This window comes from Dioscorea cayenensis, chromosome 17, assembly GCF_009730915.1.
Source record: "Dioscorea cayenensis subsp. rotundata cultivar TDr96_F1 chromosome 17, TDr96_F1_v2_PseudoChromosome.rev07_lg8_w22 25.fasta, whole genome shotgun sequence".
NCBI classification, from domain to species: domain Eukaryota; kingdom Viridiplantae; phylum Streptophyta; class Magnoliopsida; order Dioscoreales; family Dioscoreaceae; genus Dioscorea; species Dioscorea cayenensis.
The window spans coordinates 16953792-16973185 of record NC_052487.1 but is presented as its reverse complement, the minus strand read 5'-3'; the positions used below and the strand labels follow the sequence as shown (position 1 = coordinate 16973185).

Here is a 19394-nt window from a genome sequence, read left to right as displayed (position 1 = left end):
TTTCAATATAAACAAAACCACACCAAGGGTAATGATCCATGAGAGCATTAATACGCCAGTTTGGTTGAATTTATACATATTAAAATTCAAATTTTTTTTACTTTTTTATGGATAGTAACCCCTGAACAGTGAACACACTATGTTAATTGCCATATATGAAAAGTTTCTTTTTATAATTTTTTAATGATCTATCATTGAACACTATCAAAAATTCAAAATCAAAAGACACGATAAAAAATTGAAAGATCACCAGCCATGGCCCATGGACCATGGCATGCATGCCACATCAAACCACCACATCGCCAATCACAAAATCAAAACACATATTAAAAATATGTAAATCACATTACCAAGACATGTATTTTAAAAACACATATCTCAATAAGTATGATCACTGGGTAACAAAGTTAGATGCTGTGGTATAATTATATCATCTTAACTCGAGTGCTTCACAAGCACTGTAAATTCACACCCCTTGTTCCCATAGACCTTCCACAATAGTATGCAAATATACAGATATATATATATATATTGTTTCATAACCGTGATTTCTTCAATCCTTCTCATCTGGTCCTTTTAATCAAAAACAGAGGAAATATGTTGAACACTTCAAACACAATAATTTATGCAACCAATAATAGCTTAAAGTCTCACTCATCATAATACCTCGTGAATGAATGGCCATCAATCACAACATCATCCTCCATACAAATTTGAAGTTTGTTCAAGTGTATAAGAAGTACCACCATCTAAAAGAACAGTTTGAGAGTATCAATGTAGCAAGTGAGAAAATCTGAAGATAACTTACTAGCATGGTACTGCAAACCCCATATAAAATTAATCAAACTATGAAACTTAATTTTATCAAACAACCTTCAGTTAAAAACCTTTCTAATCCTGGTATTAGTATTGTTTTCCTCCGCTAATAGTCCATCCCAATACCCTGAATCTGATTCCAGGTAAACCCAAACCAAACAAATCTGTAAAGCTTGCAGTTATAGAGATGTACAATATGTTACACAATCTCTCATCATTTATAGCCTCTTATTGAACAACCTCAATGGTTAAACAACATCAATGCTCAATTTATCATCTACTTGGTGTAATAAGGCTTACACTCTTTCAGCTTGCAATTATAGCATCCCTGGATTCAAACAGGATGTTAAACAAACTCATCAAGTATATATCATACTAAACTACTTCACTGGTTCAACAACATTGATGCTCAATATATCACCTGCTTGGTGTAATAAGACTTATCTCTTTCAGCTTTCAAATTATAGCTTCCCTGGATTCAAACAGGAAGGAAAGCATTAACCAGAATACCAAACCAAACAAATCTTTAAAGCTTGCAGTGAGATCATACAGATGCACAATATGGTAAACAATTGCATCATGCATAGCTTACTAAACAACCTTTTAATTCAACATCAATGCTCAATTTCTCACCCACTTGGTGTAAAAAGACTTAAAACACTTTAAGCTTGCAATCATAGCATCCATGGATTGAACAGGAAGCAAATCATTACATCTCAAAAATAAAGCATGAACACTCACCCTAAAAAAAGCTTCAATCTCTCCTCAATCACAAGTCCAACACATAAAGTATCAAACAAGCACCTTCAGATTTGGAGCAAAAGTTGAATAATTTTCAATCCTATCAACAGGAAACCACAAACAATGAAATAATAATAATCAAGATAAAGAAAGACCTCATCAAGCAATTTCAGTTTGCAGATGATCATAAGAAGACTTTTCAATTGATTTGCAGAAGCAACATCATACATCTACTGAAACAAATGCCTCCATTCAACAAGAAGCACAACAAGAACAAGAAGATAAAAGAGGCAAAAAGACAGCTTGAAAACATAAATATCAGCAGTAAAAGTTAAGAGAGAAAGATGCAATTCTTACAGGTTCATGGAGACGGAATCGAAGAGGAAAGGAAGAGCAGCTAAAGATCCAAGCTCAACAGCGTCTGATCTCCCTGATCGCTTGATCTTCTCGAGCTTGATCTGTGAATCAACGAAGATTTCCATCCTCTGGAACTCCAAGTTCTTCGCGAACTCCATCCGCTGCCGCTCCAGCTCCATCATCTGCCGCTGCTTCGCCCCCTCCACCTTCTCGTACATCTCCCCAAACCTCGTGATCGCGCGGGCCAGTGCCCGGATTCCGTCCGTTTCATCCTCCCTTCCCTTCTTCCACCTCTTCGCCGGCCGCTCCCGACTGGATCTCGGTGATCCAAATGACCTAGACGATGATCCGGTGTCGACCTCGACAGAGGCAGCCGCAGCTGCGGCTGCTGCTGCGGCGGCGGTGGTAAACCTTCTCCGGAAGGAATCGTTCACAGGAGGCAGTGCTGGGAGGTGGCGCTTCTCCGGGCGGGATGAGACTGCAGCGGCGGCGGGGAGAGGAAGAGGGGAGCTCTTCCGGTGGTACGGGAGCGGCAAGGCCAGCGGCGGCGGGGGTGAAGGCGGTGAAGGTTTCTTCGACCCGGAGATGGAGGAACCGATGAGAGCATCGAGGCGAGTGAAGAATTGCCACTGGCTAGTGATGGCGCCGCCGGAATCCACGATCCGGGCCTTCTCGATCTTGTACTTCTTCTTAAGAGTATCGATCCGGTTCTTGCACTGCACGTCGGTGCGCGGCGGCCGGCGAGCTCCGGCCGGCCGCGAGTTCACAGCATCAGCGACCTCCTGCCAGTGCTTCTGCCGGAGATTCCCCCGGCTGAGCTCAACGTACCGATCGCCCCAAGCGTCAACGAGCACCGACGTCTCTCCTTCGCTCCAGCAGTCCTCACGATACGGCAACGCCGGGTTGGGAGGCTTCCTCGGCGGCGAGCTCTCCATGAACACCGAAACCCTAACCCTAACCCTAAATGGGGCTTTCTCTCACGGTCACACGTATGTATTAGAGGGCGGCGAAGGGGCCGGCGCGTGGGAAGCATGTGAGTCCGCCGGGGGCGCGCGTGCGCCGACGTTGGCGCGCGGGAGTGTTTGATGGCGTCAGCGTCGATAACACGTGGGAACATTTAGCACCGTTGGATTTGGGATGGACGGAAGGGATTTGACGGAGAGACCGGGAATGGAAAAATATCGTGACATGTCTCGGATACGGCGAACCGGGAGTCCGAAGAACGATGACAAAAATACCCTTGGATAACGGAGAGGGAGTTTGGTTTGGGTTGTATGGGAAAGAGAAGGGTAGTTTGGGAAATTCGGACATTGTTGTTCATGCCAAAGGAAATACAGAGAAGGTTGAGTTTTGAAACGGTGGGACCCGATTGAACCGGTCTTTGTTTGGGGGCCACACCTGATTTGTATGCTAAAATAAATATTACTATTAATAAATAACATGATGACATGTTAGTTGTTTTTTTAAATACCCAATCAAATTAGGGCTTATTGTTTATATAAAACCCAGTAGGGCATCTTTATTTTCAGAGGCATTGCCATATACAGCATTATAAATATAAGAAATTACTTTTATGCTGGACAAGCCATATATCAAAGACAATGCATATGAGGAGTTGAGTTGAGCATTATAACACTGTATCCTCTATTTATATGAATTAAGATTTGAATTCATTTTTTTTTATAATTAGATAAACATTTTATGCTGAAGGACTTGAGGTGTCATGGGTTGATAAGTATATCTATCCCACAAATCAATATTTTTTATATTTATACTGTGATATTAATATAATTATAGAGTAAGGTAACATTTTTAAATATTGAATTTGTGGGAAAAAAATTTTTATTTGACCCCATCAAAATTTGTCTAAATGAATGCTACTATAAACGGAATATTTTAAAATTAAAAATTTATTGTTCTAAATAGTAATAAAATTTATTAATATTAACAATTTATTTTGTAAAAATATTTATAATTTATTCCAAGTTTTTGAGTGGGGAATAGTACTCACCCCTCAACAAATAGAGTGTACGAGTCACTCTCATCATATTGCTCAAGGCCTATAGATCGGCCCAAGCTTGGTTCAAGTTTGATCCAAATATGATCCAAAGTCAATGTTCGGGCCTGTCTTTTTGGACTTTTTTGCGGATCCAACAAGCCGACCCATGATTTAGCCCATTGGAGTTTATTACTGAATATAAATAACAAAAAATTTAAAAAAATATTACAAATTATTGATTAATTGAAATAAGCTCATCATACATTGAAGCTAACTAGCTAAATGGTTACTTGTCATGGGATTAACTTCATGAGTCATGTCATGCCAACTAATGACTCCCTCCATGATTTATCTTGGAAGAGAGTTGTATTTTCATTGATCAATAAAGTACATAAAGATATGATTTTATGTAAAATGAAAAAAATGCATATGATCAATCATTGGGATGCTAATCAAAGTTTAATAAAGTAAAGTTAAAATCCAACGGGCAAATCCTGGGTCCCATCCAATGATTGATCCAAAAAGAAAAGCCCATGGGCTGGGCCATGGGTTTCATATTTTAAATTTGGGTCTACCCAGCCCGGCACAAACTATATATGAGGCCCGTTAGATCAAGGCTTGGGCTAGATCAAAATCTTAATTTTTTGGGCTGGGCAGGCCGGGCCGGGCCAAATGATGAGAGTGAACCGTGAGGTACGAGTAAGATTAATTTAATATAACATAGGTAAGAATTAAAATAATTTATGTCAATATTTGCATGAAATTATTTTTGCATTTTTTAATATTTGCATGAAATTATTATGTGTAGTTTTTGTGGACTTGTTTTTTTTTGTAAATATTTGCATGAAATTATTTTTGTAGACTTGAATGAAATTATTTGTAGTATTCTTAGATAATTAATTTCATTATTTGTTTTAGACTTGTGTATGCATTTTTTAATATTTGCATGAAATTATTATGTGTAGTTTTTGTATATTTGTTTTTTTTATAAATATTTGCATGAAATTATTTGTAGTATTCTTAGATATTTAGTTTCATTATTAGTTTTAGACTTGTGTATGCATTTTTTTAATATTTGCATAATTATTATGTGTAGTTTTTGTGGACTTATTTTTTTTTGTTTTAAAATATTTGTATGAAATTATTTTTGTAGACTTGAATGAAATAATTTGTAATATTCTTAGATATTTAGTTTCATTATTATTTTTAGACTTGTGTATGCATTTTCTAATATTTGCATGCAATTATTATGTGTAGTTTTTGTAGACTTATTTTTTTTTTGTTGTAAATATTTGTATGAAATTATTTGTTGTAGACTTGAATTGAATTAGTTGTTGTATTCTTAGATATTACAATATGGCTTCACGTGGTGAATGCTCTAGAGGAAAAAGCGTTGTTGGATCGGCTTCCACTCCCACACCACCTACTCAAGAAAACAATCCATTTCAAGTTTTTGAGAGCCCAATGGAACAATCGGTACCGGTTGATGTACCCTCACAAACCGGACAAGCAACCAACTCCACAGAAATTGCCCTCAAATCTAACATTTTTAAAACTCATTTTACAAAATTGTATAATAATGATGGCATTGTAACACATGGTAAATGTAATTATTGTGGTTCTGAATTTAAACATTGTAAGGGTGGAGGATATGACACATTCAATAGACACTTGGAGAGCAAGTACCTGGACAAGCTTGGACATGCTCGATCACAGTCACAAATTAGATTCATTGTGGATGAAGGTACAGGTTCTCGATCATCTCTATTTACATTTTCGCAAGCAAAATACAGGGATAAAATTGTGGAGACAATTTCTGTTGAGCACTTGTCGTTCAACTTCACTGAACGGTGTCAAGTTCAAGAATGCATCAATGACACACTGCAACCGGCGTGCAAGAAGGCTTCACGGAGGCCAATTCAAAGAACAATATTCAAACAATACAAGAATGGTAGGGAAAAACTTTGTGAATATTTTCGTACTTTGACTTTTCGGTTTCTTTATGTTCCGATGTTTAGACCGATGTTTTTCATGAAAATTCTTTTATAGGTATTACGGCACATTGGGTTGATGACAAGTATAATATCCAAAAGCGTGTTCTTGCTTTTAGGGTGTTCAACGAGTCTCATAGCGCCGATAATATTTATAGACTTATGCGTGGAGTTATCGAAGAATTTGGTTTAATATTTAAAATTTTTTCGATTTCTTTTGATAATGCCTCCGCTAATAAGGCCTCAATTACACCTCTAGAAGATTTTTTGAGACCTTTATGTGGTGGCAAATATTTTCATATAAGATGTGTTTGTCATGTTTTAAACTTATGTGTGCAAAGTGGTTTAGAAGAGCTTAAAGAATTTGTACTCCCTGTTAGGGAGGTCGTAGCTTATATGGGAAAAAGCATGACCCTCATGAAACAATGGGCTCGCCATTGTAAAGCACATAACATGAGGGTCAAAAAATTCCCTAAAGATGTCAAAACAAGATGGAACTCAACTTATCAGCTTCTTAGTGCAACATTTCCCTATAGGATATTGTTGACTAAGTTTGTTAATGATTCCTTGGTTAGTTTTTGTTTATATGAGTATAACTGGGTAATTATCGCTCGTATTATTGATTTGCTTGCGGTTTTTTAACACATGTACTAATTTGTTTTCGCAAGTTTATTTTCCTACTTTTCATTTATTTTTATATGGTGTTGTTGACATGACTGAACAATTTTGGAAGTTTAGATTAGATCCACAATTGTTTAGTGCGTTGATCACTATGAAAATTAAATGATTGTCTTATTATAAAAATATACTTGCTATTGCTTTAGTTGCATTTGTTCTTGATCCAAGGTAGAAGCTAGAAGGTTTGCAAGAATATTTGGAAGCATATTACAAATTCTTAGGATTCAATGGAGGACAAGATTCCCAACCGGTTCCCATGAGCTTGCCCATGAGTGATGTGGATACTCAAGAATCTGAACCGGACTCCGACAGCATTGTGGATGTCAATGAAATTGTTGTTGATACTAGGAGTCAACTTGTTGAATTATATGATAGTTATTGTATTAGATATAACCATATAGTTCCACAAGTTACACAGGAGGCAGTAGGCATGGAGAAGAATCATTCCGGCAGAGGCAAGCAAAAAAGAAACCAAGGGGATCACAATATACAGAGCTCGACTTGTATTTGAACACTACCTTCCGGTTCTCAAAAGAAATCAACACAAACATGACATTCAACGTCCTCAACTGGTGGCAAGGTAATGAAAATCTGTACCCCATTCTTTCACTAATGATAAAGGATATTTTTGCGTGTCCTATATCTACAGTAGCTTGCGAGCAGACTTTTAGCGCAGGTGGAAACATGTTAGATTCGACACGTTCGCAATTGACCCCACAAAATATTGAAATTCAAGTTTGCATGGATGACTGGAAACGTGCTCAAGTTCGGCAATAAGAAGTAGAACAAGGAAGTCCAGATGCTAGTGATTTCTTCTACACAGATAACATGATGAGCACACCTGGCTCGACAACAACAGTCATTGAGTCCGACCAAGACTTAGATGTTACTAATTAGATAAGTGGGTGACCGATTACACCGTGTAACAAAACTACGTGGGCTTTGATTCCTCTCACACCCAGGAGGATACGTAAGCAACTTGATTCGGCATGTAAACGAATTAAGTGCAAGGCATTTATTTTCAAATTTAGTGTAATTTAAAATTTTAGTGAAATTTAGTGTAATACGTGGGACATCTCTTATTATTTGGAAACTTGTGGTCTTAATTTTTGCTGTCTTAATTAATTTATTTTTTTTCTAGAAAATTTTCTGAAATTTTTCCTGAATTTTCAAAAATTTTCTTTTTTTTTTTTTGCTATTTTTCTGAATTTTCTGAATTTTTTTGAATTAAATTTTTTTTTTTGAGGTGGCCCAATCGGCCGGCCCGCCGGGTCAACGTGGAAGTCCTGCCGGTTCCGGGGCTGGCTTCCTGTGACCCGGATCCGCCGGGTCCGACGGGCCAACCCGGCCAAGAGGGTTCTACACCCAGCCGGGCCGGGTCCGGGCCGATGGACTGGTGAACCGAACTCGGCGGATAGGGCCCGCCGGGCCCGGTTAATAGGCCTGTGCCCACCTCTAGAGTGAGGTACGAATAAGATTAATTTAATATAACATAGGTAAGAATTAAAATAATTTATGTCAAATAACCATTTTGGATTTGTATATATGGTCAACATAAAATCATACGTAAAAAATGAGCATATATAGTTAGGCATTTTAAATATTTATCCTTTTTATTTTTATTTTTTTATTTTTTTATTTTTTGCAGATCAAGTAAAGTAGATATATATATATTATACAACTGTTGGATTTGAATCCATTGACTGATCTATATACATTCTTAAATTTCTTATCTGAGAACGTGCTTAGATTGCCCATCCTCTTCATATATATTTTTGTGTGTGTGTGAGTATTTGTAAATATATTATTTTGTGATAATTATTACCATATACTCCATGTGCATAATTATAGAGATTGACAGTCACACATATTAGGCTATCTCCTAAGATAGGAATGACAATCACACATATTAGGCTACCTCCTAAGATAGGAATAATTTAGCATTATTTTCTCCTTTATTGAAGCACCTAATTTGTATATATGGTTGCATATATTCATTACTACATCAATGAAAATGATCATCTTCCCACAATTTTTCAGTATGCATGAATGTGAATTTTGCAGGTGTACAAATAACTTTTGTGAATCTTCGTATTTAATTTCATCTTTATTTACTTTCATAACAAACAAGGCTTCTTAAGTAGTGTGTTTGGATTGAAGACTCATGAGGGAAAAGTAAAGAAAAGAAGAGTTAAGAAAAGTTGGCTGAATTTTCCTCTTATTAAGATAAATGGTTTTAATTTAATAAATTGAAAAGAAAAGTTACCTCTGTCCCTCCGAAATCTTTCAAAACTTTTTTTTTTCTAACTCATTGATTTTGGATGCTGAGAACTAAAAAAACCTCAAAAGAATTTTATAACTTTTAAAATACTATGATACATTCAAAAAAATTTTAATTATTTAAAGAACCTCACTTTATACCAGGATATTAATGATAATATATTAATTTTTTTTTTTTCTTCTTCAACTAAATAAGGTTTATCAAACTACCATTTTTTTTCTTTGCCTCATTTAAATTTGATTATCCAAATAAAGGCTCAACCTTTTCTTTCTTTTCTTAGTTTCTCTTCTTTTCCCCTCACCCATTCCATACTCTTCCTTCCACTTTTGGATCTAGACAATGTTAGTGTTCTTTGTCATTGACTTTTTTAGTTGTCTAAGATTTTGGAAACCCCATATTTATAATTTTCTTTTAAAAAAAATTGTTGGATTTTAGTTTGTGGAAATTATGGTGTTTCTTGATTTAATAAAAACTGTTATAAGTGAAATCATTGAAGTAAGAATTGTTAAGAGTTACATAGATTTTGGACTTATTTGGATTAGCCCTTTTTTTTTTAAAAGTAAAAGTGTATCTTGAATTAAGGACTTTTAGTCAACCTCAGTTTTTTTTTTCTTTTTTGCTAATATATTTTCATAAGAAGAAGATTTAAATAAGCAGAGTAGTTTATGATCTTGAATTAAGGACTTTAGTCAACCTTATTTTTTTAAATATATTTTTATGAGGAGAAGTTTTAGATAAGCAGAGTAGTTTATAAAAAAGGCTTTCAAGATGTTTTTCTTTTTCTTTTTTCTTTTATAAAAATACTATTAAAAAATTAAAAATTATCTTTCAAATCTATAACATTGATTTTATTTTTAAAATTTATTAAAACAGTTGTCATTGCCACCTGCCTTTCTGGTCCACATGCTACAAACTTGATCTTTTTGGAGAATAATCTCTCCGTCATCCTTAAATCGAGTACTCTCATTATCAATAAGTTTTTTTATTTATTTATTTATTTATTTTTAATAAAGTGGACACACCACTACTATTTACACTATTTATCATATTTGAGAAGGATTTGAACTCCCAATTCTCATAATTGACTCTTGTACCTTATTATTAGGTTGTATTAACATTGGTGTCTATGAGTGATGCAGCGGTATACTTGGACTATTGATTCAGCACACGAAATACCCAGTACAAGTCTTCAAAACCTTTGATCAAAGATAGCCAGGAATTGAAAAAGAGAGTAAATTTTATTACTCAAGAGAATAACTATTACAAAACTGATCGTACTCTCGCCCATAGGCTTACATTAAATAGAAAAAATCAAAGATATGAAAATAATCCTAAAACGGAGATAATTCCAAAATATACCAAAGATGGTAAATTTTCAAATACCGGCAAGAAATAAAAGAGTCAACAAAATAAATGCTAACGACATAAACAGCTTACAAATCAGAGATTTCTAGCCAAAGGAATAGCGAAATCAATTATTACTAAAAATAGCAAAATCAGGGTTTTCGAGGCCTAAACGATGGAATTTGGCCGAAATCATGCATGACTCACGAGTTTATATAGCAAACTGGTGATTTGTGTCCGTTGGCTCGTTTCCCATCAGACTAGGCCCAAGAAACCCAAAAACTCCACCGCCCGGCGAATTACTAAAATACCCTTATTATTTCGAGTCCCATTTCCGCATGAACGCGCATGCCATCTCCTCAATACGGCCCGCATCAATGAGGAATTCAACTTCATAATTACTATTTGTTAATAAAATTTAAGGGTAAATACTCAAAGAGAAAGTGTGACTTAAAGAGTTTGCAGAAGAAAACTATTTATATAATTCTTTAATGATGAAGCACTTTTACTAGTGAATACTCAAACAACTTTCCTAGTATAGAAACACTTTGGATGATATATATTAAAACGGAAATAGCTCAATTTACTAAAAAAAATAACTATTTTAAAAAGGTCTTATCAACATATTAAAAATAAAAAAATAAATAAAAAGAACTATAGTAACATTGACAATAACAAGGTCATGGCTACCATTACTACCTGTGTCAGGAAGTTAGCTTGATCTCAGCAAGCAAGCAAGCAAGCAAGCAATAGAGCGGAGCTCATGTGAGCAAGTTCTAAGATGCCACCTATGAAGACACCAAAAGCTACCTTGGCTATGGAGATCCTCCTTAAGAGGCGTTGAGCTCCAAGAAGCCAAGTAGAACTAACATTATGTTTGGATTGAGAGAAATTAAGTAAAAGTAAAAGAAAAGAAGAGTTAAGAAAAGCCGGACAAAACTATCTCGTATTTAGATAAACATTTTAATATATTTATGGAAAAGGTGGGCTATATTAATGACCTTCCAAAACCCTTCAAACTCAACTTTTTTTGACATTCTTATGGTAGGAGGAGAGAGAACCTTCAAATATATATATATATATATATATTTAAAAAATTTATAATGTTTTTTATTTTTTAATTAATTATAGAAATTATAACGAAAGTTACAAGTTTTTTTTTACCCTCTTTTTCCATTTTGTTGGCACCCAATATAAGCTCTCTGTTAGTCACTTGGTCCCTCGCTCTAATAAAACCTTCGAGCAAAGCCACTAATCTAATGCAAAAAGTGAGATTTGATAACAAATTTATAATTGATAAGTCATATTATTATATATCATTTTTCATTTTTTTTTTTAACAAAACAAAGTAATCAACCCTTCGTCAATTTTTTCTAACTAAAATTTGACTACTTAAATAAGGGTACAAATCTTCTTTTCACTTTTGTTCTTTTTCCATCTCTTACTTTCTCTTTCATATTTTTTAATCCAAATAAAAGTTGCCAGTGACTTGATCAGTAGCTATAATAAAAGCATGAAATTAAATATCCTTATGGAGTGCCATGCATACAACAAGAAGGGTGATTAGTGATTACTAGATATCAAAATGCTTATGCAAATATTTGATTCCACAGATTGATGGCTTTGTTGATAAGTCTCCAATAGAAAACAAAACTTTGTCAAGAATTGTCAAGAGTGTAGGTAGCATATGTGCCCTCCTAGTAGGAAAGCAACTGCTATTATTAGGAAGTTCTTTGAAGAAAGAGATGCCTTACTTTGAAGCTAATTATCAAGAGCTAAATGGAATCATAATATAACAAGTGATATAAAATTGGTGAATGGAATAGTTAAGTTGGAAAGTGCTGAAATTGAGACTATAGAAGAAATAGTTATTGCCAATAATATAATACAAATGACATTAAAATAGTTTCGGAATTTGGTTGACTGCCATGAAAATTCATGAACGCTAGTTGAGGAGATCCAAAAAAAACACTTGATGTATTGTATTGAACTTTTTAGAAAAATATTAACTAGGTGTAGGATAGAAGATTGCCAAGCCCATCATAAAACTGAAGACTGGACTATGATCACTATATTAAAGATGATATTGGTAATCAATTAAAAAAAATAATTAAAACAAAATTATTACATTGGTTCAATATTAAAGATGTTTGACACTCCAATGGGCGTTTTGGGCCTAGGCCCAATGAAGCTCATTACTCATAGAAACTCATCAGAACTTTGTGGTTCCTCAGCTCAAACCAAATAGGATTTCTGCTATCCTTTTAAGTCAAATCAGATTTTAAGTTTTTGACAATTATTCAAAATCAGTTTAATATGCTTTCGGGCTAGACAAGCTTATTAAAGTCCCGAAGCCCACTAAAAGCCCAAACAATATTTTTAATAGTCCTTTACATAACATAATTACAAAATGTTCATGTTTCTTCAAAAGTTCAGGTTGTCATGGCCCACATATTTTTCAAACTGGCTTTCTGATCAAAAATAGAATTTTTGCTAATAAAATTGCGGAATTGGGAGGAATAAAAAAAATGAAGGAATAAAAATGAGAATATGAAGAAAGTGGATAATATTGAAGAAGGTGTTTGGTTGAAGGGAATAAAAGTTAGAATTAAAAAAATAATAATAAAAGAGAAATATAATGAAAATTACATTTATGCTCTTTTGTTGTGTAAATTAAAATCATTTTGTATAAGATAATGAATTATGTTTATTAATAAATATTTAACATTATTTATTATTAAATATTTAAAATATAATTATTTACTTTAATCTATTATAGTTAAATATTTTAACTATAATATAATTAATTCACATATTTAATTTATTTATTTAATTATAATAATTTAATAATAATAGTTTAAAATAATGATATTTAAATTATTTTATTATGTTAATCAATATGTAAAGTATGTTATTATAATTTTAATTATTATAATTAATTATTTAAAGTAATAATTTTTTATTAACATATAATTAATTAAAAAAATAAAAATTTTCACCTATAAAATAATTTAAACATCATTAGTTTTTTTAATTATTATAATTAAATCTATTAATTAATTACACTTAATTAATATATTTAATTATAATAATTAAAAATAATAATGTAGTAAAATTACACTTATACCCCTATATAAATAGGATGGCATTGTACGGTTTGTACCATATAATAGTTTATATTTAATAATAAATAATTAACATGATTTTGTTTTTAAATATTTGCAATATATTTAATTATTTATTTTAATTTAATATAATTAAACACTTCAAGCAATTATTATAATTTAACAAAGAAAAATAAAAAGAAAGAAGGGGGATTTTTCTAATTGAAGGGAATAAAAGTCATTTTTATACGAAGGAGAACAAATCCCCTAATTTTGAGAGCATTGGAAATAACCCATATGAGGCAATCTCATTACAATGAAATTTCTCTTTTCATGCCTTTCCTTGTCATCAAATATCTTGATGGGTGCATGTGATTCCCACTCTCAAGACATGAATCCATGGGCCTTTTATGGTCCCTTCCCATGTCATATTACACAAAAATTTCATGGCTCTTGAGATCCACATTTGTTTAAATAGTCTTTCGATATTGATAATGTCTGTTAAGGCCCAAAGGCTGTCAAAAGCACATATATGACTCTCATAGTCCATTAGATGATAAGTTACATACGTTCCATACTTATTCAAAGAATTTAGCAAATATGCCCCCTAAAATAAAAAAAAAATGAGTAAATTATTTAAATAATCACTAACCATTCAAGTGTTCATAGTTTGAGTTACTGAATTATAAAAAAATTTCAATTGGATACCAAAACTTTAAATTCACATTTAATAGAGTCACTTTTGCTCATGTTGTGTACCGGGATGTTGAATGGGCATGATACGTCACACAACTTATGTCACATTATCCATGCCATATCATGTCATGTTCAACTTACACAACTTATAACTTAAAAGCCTAAGTTGTATGATGTGTCATGCCATGTCAAGCTACTGTTAAAGGCTTAAACTCAATTGACTCAATTGACTCAATTGAACATAAATCTAAAGTATGGGTACCCAATTGAAATTTTTTATAATTGGGTAGAGATGTCAACAGGGGCGGGGATTCACCGAGGGATACATTCTCCGGCACCGACCTAGAATTTCTAAGCCCATCCCCGACCCCGTTCCCAAATATGAATACGGGGAATTATTTTCCCCCTCCCCTTTCCTACGGGAACTTTTCAGGTTTGGGGATTCCCCGGAGCAAATTAATAAATTAAAATATTATCATAATTTAAATTAAATATTTAATATTTCGGGACCATGGCGGGGTTGGGAGGATATTTCCTGGCCCCAATCCCGACCACGACGGGGAATTACTTCCCAGCCCTAACCTCGGTAAAAATTCTCCTACCCCACCCTTGACGATGTGGGCAATTGGGCTCCCCGAGGTTGGGACCCATTGACATCCCTATAATTAGGTGACTCAAATAGGAATACTTGAATAGTTGGTTACCTTTTAATAAATTATAATTAGCCTAGCCTATGAGAGTTATATCTATTCATGAATGCTTCTCGACTTTTTGAACTTGAGGGTGCTGGTCTTACCATTGTAGATGTTAACTATTGATGCAGAAGCGCACAATTGGCATCATTGAACAACCAACTATAGTGATGTGACAACTGTGGGTGATATGGTGTTGTTGATAAAGTATGATTACATAGCACAAAAACTTGAAGACTAGGAGCTATCTTGAGAAGGAGCTACTAAAGGAAAGGTTGATGACTATGTAAGGACAAATCTAAATAAAAACACTAACTATATTTGGCAAGTATATTGATTTTGAGTGCAACTACTTGGATGGCAAGTCTATAATGGGAGGTCAATTCGGTGAGTGACTAAATGAAGAAACAAGCTATTAAAGGCAAGAGCAAGCAAGTAAGATCTTATGACCGGCTGAAGATAAAGCTAAATATGGATGGAGCTATTTGAAGACATATCAATATGCGGTGAAGATTAAAAACAAAATTGTAAAGAGACAAACTTAGATGAATAGAAGATCAAGTTTGGGAGCTAGAAGATTAAAAAGAATTATACTTGGATGAATGGAAGATCAAGTTTGATAACTTGAAGATTGTAGGAAATTGTGAAGACCAAAGTTGGACGTCTTGGAGATCAATTTTGGTGAAAGATCCTTGAAAATTGTTGAAGACTATCTTTGGTGTGAGATGATGCGCCATGGTGGGGTGCAACTCTTGAGAGGGTACTACTAATGGGACCGTGAGAAGGTAGCTAAACGAGATCTGAGGAAGTAGCTAGTTATTGGAAGGTCGAGATAGGGAGGATTTGATAGTATTTGACTCAGACATAACCAGGAGGGTTGAATGTATCTTTAGGTTGCATTGCAATAGAAGCTAAACTCAATCAAGGTCAGTAAGAGAGTAATGTTGCAAGTTTGGGTGTAACATAAGTTGCAACTACTAAATTTGGAAGGTATCCAAGTTAGTAGCCCGCGGAGATTAATTCTAAAAATGGAAGGTCCCATCTTTGGGACATGGAGACGTCTATGTAAGACCATGCTTTGAAGATTTAGGGAGAGCCACCTAAGAGAGACTTAATAGTATGGGTGAGGGAATGAGCATCGGGCAATATTGAAAGGGTGCTTATAATCCTTGGTAAGGATGAGTGCAATTCTTCTACCCACGTTTATTCCCTTCTTTTATTTAGAGGATTTATTTTTAGACTTTGCCCCTCAGACGAGGCTAATGGTGAAGCCAAACTAAATTGATGCCATAGTGCTTAGTCAAAGATGTGCTCGTGAGAAGAATCTAAAAATCAATGTTGCATTCACTGATTATGCTAACCTACTCCAATTAAGATAATGAAACAAGACAATGGACGGCCTAGCATCGCAGGAAAAGAAGCTCTCATACCTTAGCTCGTGAGATGTTAATGTTATAGCTATTTTATGGCTATTTTTTTAATATATATATATATATATATAAAAGACATCTTTATTTTTTTTATTAATTATTAAATAATAATAAATAGTTAATTTATTGGGCTACTATGAGAACTTACCCAACTTACTTTGCATTTTAGTTCAGTTTTTACTTTTGAGTTCAAGTGCAACTTTATTAAGACATTTTAAATTTTATATGTGAAAAATGTACATATCTAGGCATCTATACATAATGTTATTTCTATTTTGGAGACTTAAAAAAAATGACACGTGGCACACTCTAAAAATTAGTTTCAATATCCAGAATAACCCTTCTACTTTGTACTTTTGCCATTATGTCCCACACCCGGAATTCGGTATTTTGAGCCAGTTTACTTTTTTAAGTGGCAAAATTAAATTTAAAATCTAACCTAAGGTTTTTTTTTTTTTAAATTTTGTTGACGTGTCTTTCCCGGATCCATTCAAAACTTGCATTTCTTTTAAAAAAAAAGTATTTGTTTGTGGTTGAACAAATACAGAGTATTCAAGAATATGTTTGTATATGTATATATATATTATTTATTATTTTATATATTTTAAAATAAAATTAATTTTTTGAAAATTATTTTAAAATTTAGATTATTTTTTTAAAACTTCAATATGGTTGAATATAGGATGAGGTATTTTCCCTTTTTTTATTGTGTAATAGTCTAATAGATAGAAGTGCTTTACCGACTATTCACAATCAATGTTTATTGCTTGCAATAATGTTTTATGTAATAATTTTACTTATGGTGAATAATAAAAAATTTAAATACTTTAAATATATCTATATACATTTAATTTTATCCCTCAAGTATCTCCCATTTTAAACTTTATTTGGAGTTGAGAAGTATATAAATTTTTGGCTTTCAAGGCTAACAATGTAAAAAGATGTGCAAATAACTTTTATTATTTGTGTTTTTAAATTTCATTTATTATTATTATTATTATTATTATTATTATTATTATTATGTATTTAGATTTTTAAAAGTATATCTATAATGAAATAAAACACATCAAATATGCCAATCATGGGATTTGCCTATATAATTTTGGGAAAATAATTTATAAGTCCCTGTAATTTATAAAATTTTTCAAACAGTCCATTTGACATTTGAATATACTGCATAGTCCTTTTTTTATAGTTAATTTATTTTTTAGTCCATAGATCTCGCACCATCAATTATCTCTCTGTATTTTCATTCATGCCCCTGCATTTGGTGGGGAAAAGCTTGTATGGTCACATCTGCCTTTTAAATTTTGTACGAATGATCATCATAGACTTAGCTTTTTGCCTCTTTTTCACTTGTTTTGTGTACCTTTCTGTATACTTTTTACTTCATGGAAGAAAGAATTGACCTTCTCCTTCTTCCTTAATCCCTTTTTATTCCCTTTTGTTTTCATATATGATTGGGATAAATTTGTCTCTTCTTCTTTCCGATCATTCATTGGATTTCATTATGGTGCCATCCATTTGATTACTGGGGGTGACCATCTTTTTCTCGGTGAGTTGATATCCAAGTTAACAAGAGGAAAGACTTGAACAAACATCCACTTTTGTCGTGAGTTCTTTTGCCTTATTCCTACTGTGTTTCTCATATCATGTGCAGTTTTAATGTCATTGCAAGGTACTCTAGTTTCAGGTTGTCAATGAAAATCTTTTGTGCGGTCGCTAGATATAAGGGGAAGAGATGAGTCCTGTAGTTTATTATGATGACTTCTTGGGAGTTAGTATTGGTTGAGATATTTGAAACGATGGGGCCTTGATGTTTGCCATGTAAGGGTGAGGTTTATCACACTAGATGCATACCAAAACAGTTTGTCCTATTGATTCGGAGGTGGACTTTTAGCGTATGTGCCACATAAACCACATGTTTAACTACACTATCGTTGACCTCATCATTGATAAGATGAAAGGGCAGTGGTCGTTCCTTTGGGCTCCTCATCCCCATCATAAATATCGATTCTTTGTGTTTATATAATCCGTAAATGACATTTTTGTGATATTTTAAATATTTCCAAGTTTTCATTTATTATATGATGTTTTCACTTAATATAAGAAATTTCCCCTTATTTTATGAAGGCTCAGTTTAATTTTATCCTTATTATATGATGTTCCCCTTTGATATTTAAACTTTTTGATTATTATATGGAATTTTCTTTTATAAGTTATTCTTTATGAATACCACCGTTTTTCCTACTTGGTTTCATTTGGTCTGTTTATGTAAAAAAATTGCATATCCTGATTCAGATCGAATAAACATTTTAAAAAAATTACATACAGTCAAATCATAATCGAATTAGGACAACATGTGGTTCAAATAAATAAATTTCATTATATTTGGATATATTCAAGATAAGTCTAGATGACATTTTCGAGATAATCTAAAAAGTTAGAATCTGAAAATCAGCCGAGAGCACAGATCTCAAGGCGATCTAAAATATCCAAATCACAAGATCAACCGAGAGCACATATCTAGAGGTGATTTAAAATAGTTAAATCACAAGATCAGCCGAGAGCACAGATCTCGAGGCGATCTAAAACATTCAAATCACAAGATGAACTGAGAGCACAGATCTCGAGGCTAATCTAAAATATTTAAATCATAAGATCAGCCTAGAGACACAGATCTCGATGCGATCTAAAACATTTAAATCGCAAGATCAGCCGAGAGCACATATCTCGAGGCAAAAATATAAATTACAAAATTGCTCTTGAGACCATATCTCGAGGCAAAATGCAAATTACAAAATTGCCCTTGAGAATTTATCTCGAGGCATAAATTCAAATTACGAAAATGCCCTTGAGAATACATATCTCGAGGCAATCTCAAATCTTAGGATAGCCCAAATACACATCCCGAGACAATATTAAATTTCATGTAGCTAGAGAACAGATCTTGTGTCAACGTGAGAAAATTCGAATCCTGGGGCTCCTAAACACATACCTCGAGACAGATTGAATTTTATTAAATTTAGAAAAAAATAATTAAAATTTTAAAACTTGATTTTATCCTCTCTTGAAATTTTATAAATTAAATTTCAAAAAAAAATTCAAAATTTTAAATTTACTTTTATCCTCTTTCTCTTTGACTTGTTCCGTGAAGAGGTTATGGGTTAAGATTCTACGGAAGGGGGTTGGGATTGAGGATAAAGATAAAAAATCTTTTAAAAGGAGGCGATCGGCAAAGGGGGAAAAAAAAAGAAAGGAGAAG

At 33.4% G+C, this 19394-nt stretch overlaps 1 protein-coding gene across 7 annotated transcripts; it reads right to left on the bottom strand.

Moving 5' to 3' along the window:
- Positions 1 to 346: 346 nt before the first annotated feature.
- On the bottom strand, positions 347 to 3378 carry LOC120280748 (trihelix transcription factor ASIL2-like). 7 transcript variants are annotated; one of them, XR_005542402.1, is made up of 4 exons: positions 1915 to 3378; positions 1238 to 1288; positions 667 to 749; positions 347 to 573 (listed from the first exon to the last, which is right to left on the bottom strand). XR_005542402.1 is itself a non-coding variant. In XM_039287693.1 (3 exons), exons 1-2 carry the CDS (start codon positions 2847 to 2849, stop codon positions 1273 to 1275), a joined length of 951 nt encoding a protein of 316 aa, XP_039143627.1. In that variant the 5' UTR covers positions 2850 to 3378; the 3' UTR covers positions 1014 to 1144; positions 1238 to 1272. The 7 variants fall into 7 exon arrangements, 3 of the variants coding, with proteins under 3 accessions (XP_039143627.1, XP_039143628.1, XP_039143626.1); XR_005542401.1 differs by lacking the exon at positions 1238 to 1288 and adding an exon at positions 1558 to 1657 and having other exon boundaries at positions 348 to 573; XR_005542400.1 differs by lacking the exons at positions 347 to 573; positions 667 to 749 and adding exons at positions 1014 to 1144; positions 1558 to 1657.
- Between the last annotated feature and the right edge of the window lie 16016 nt (positions 3379 to 19394).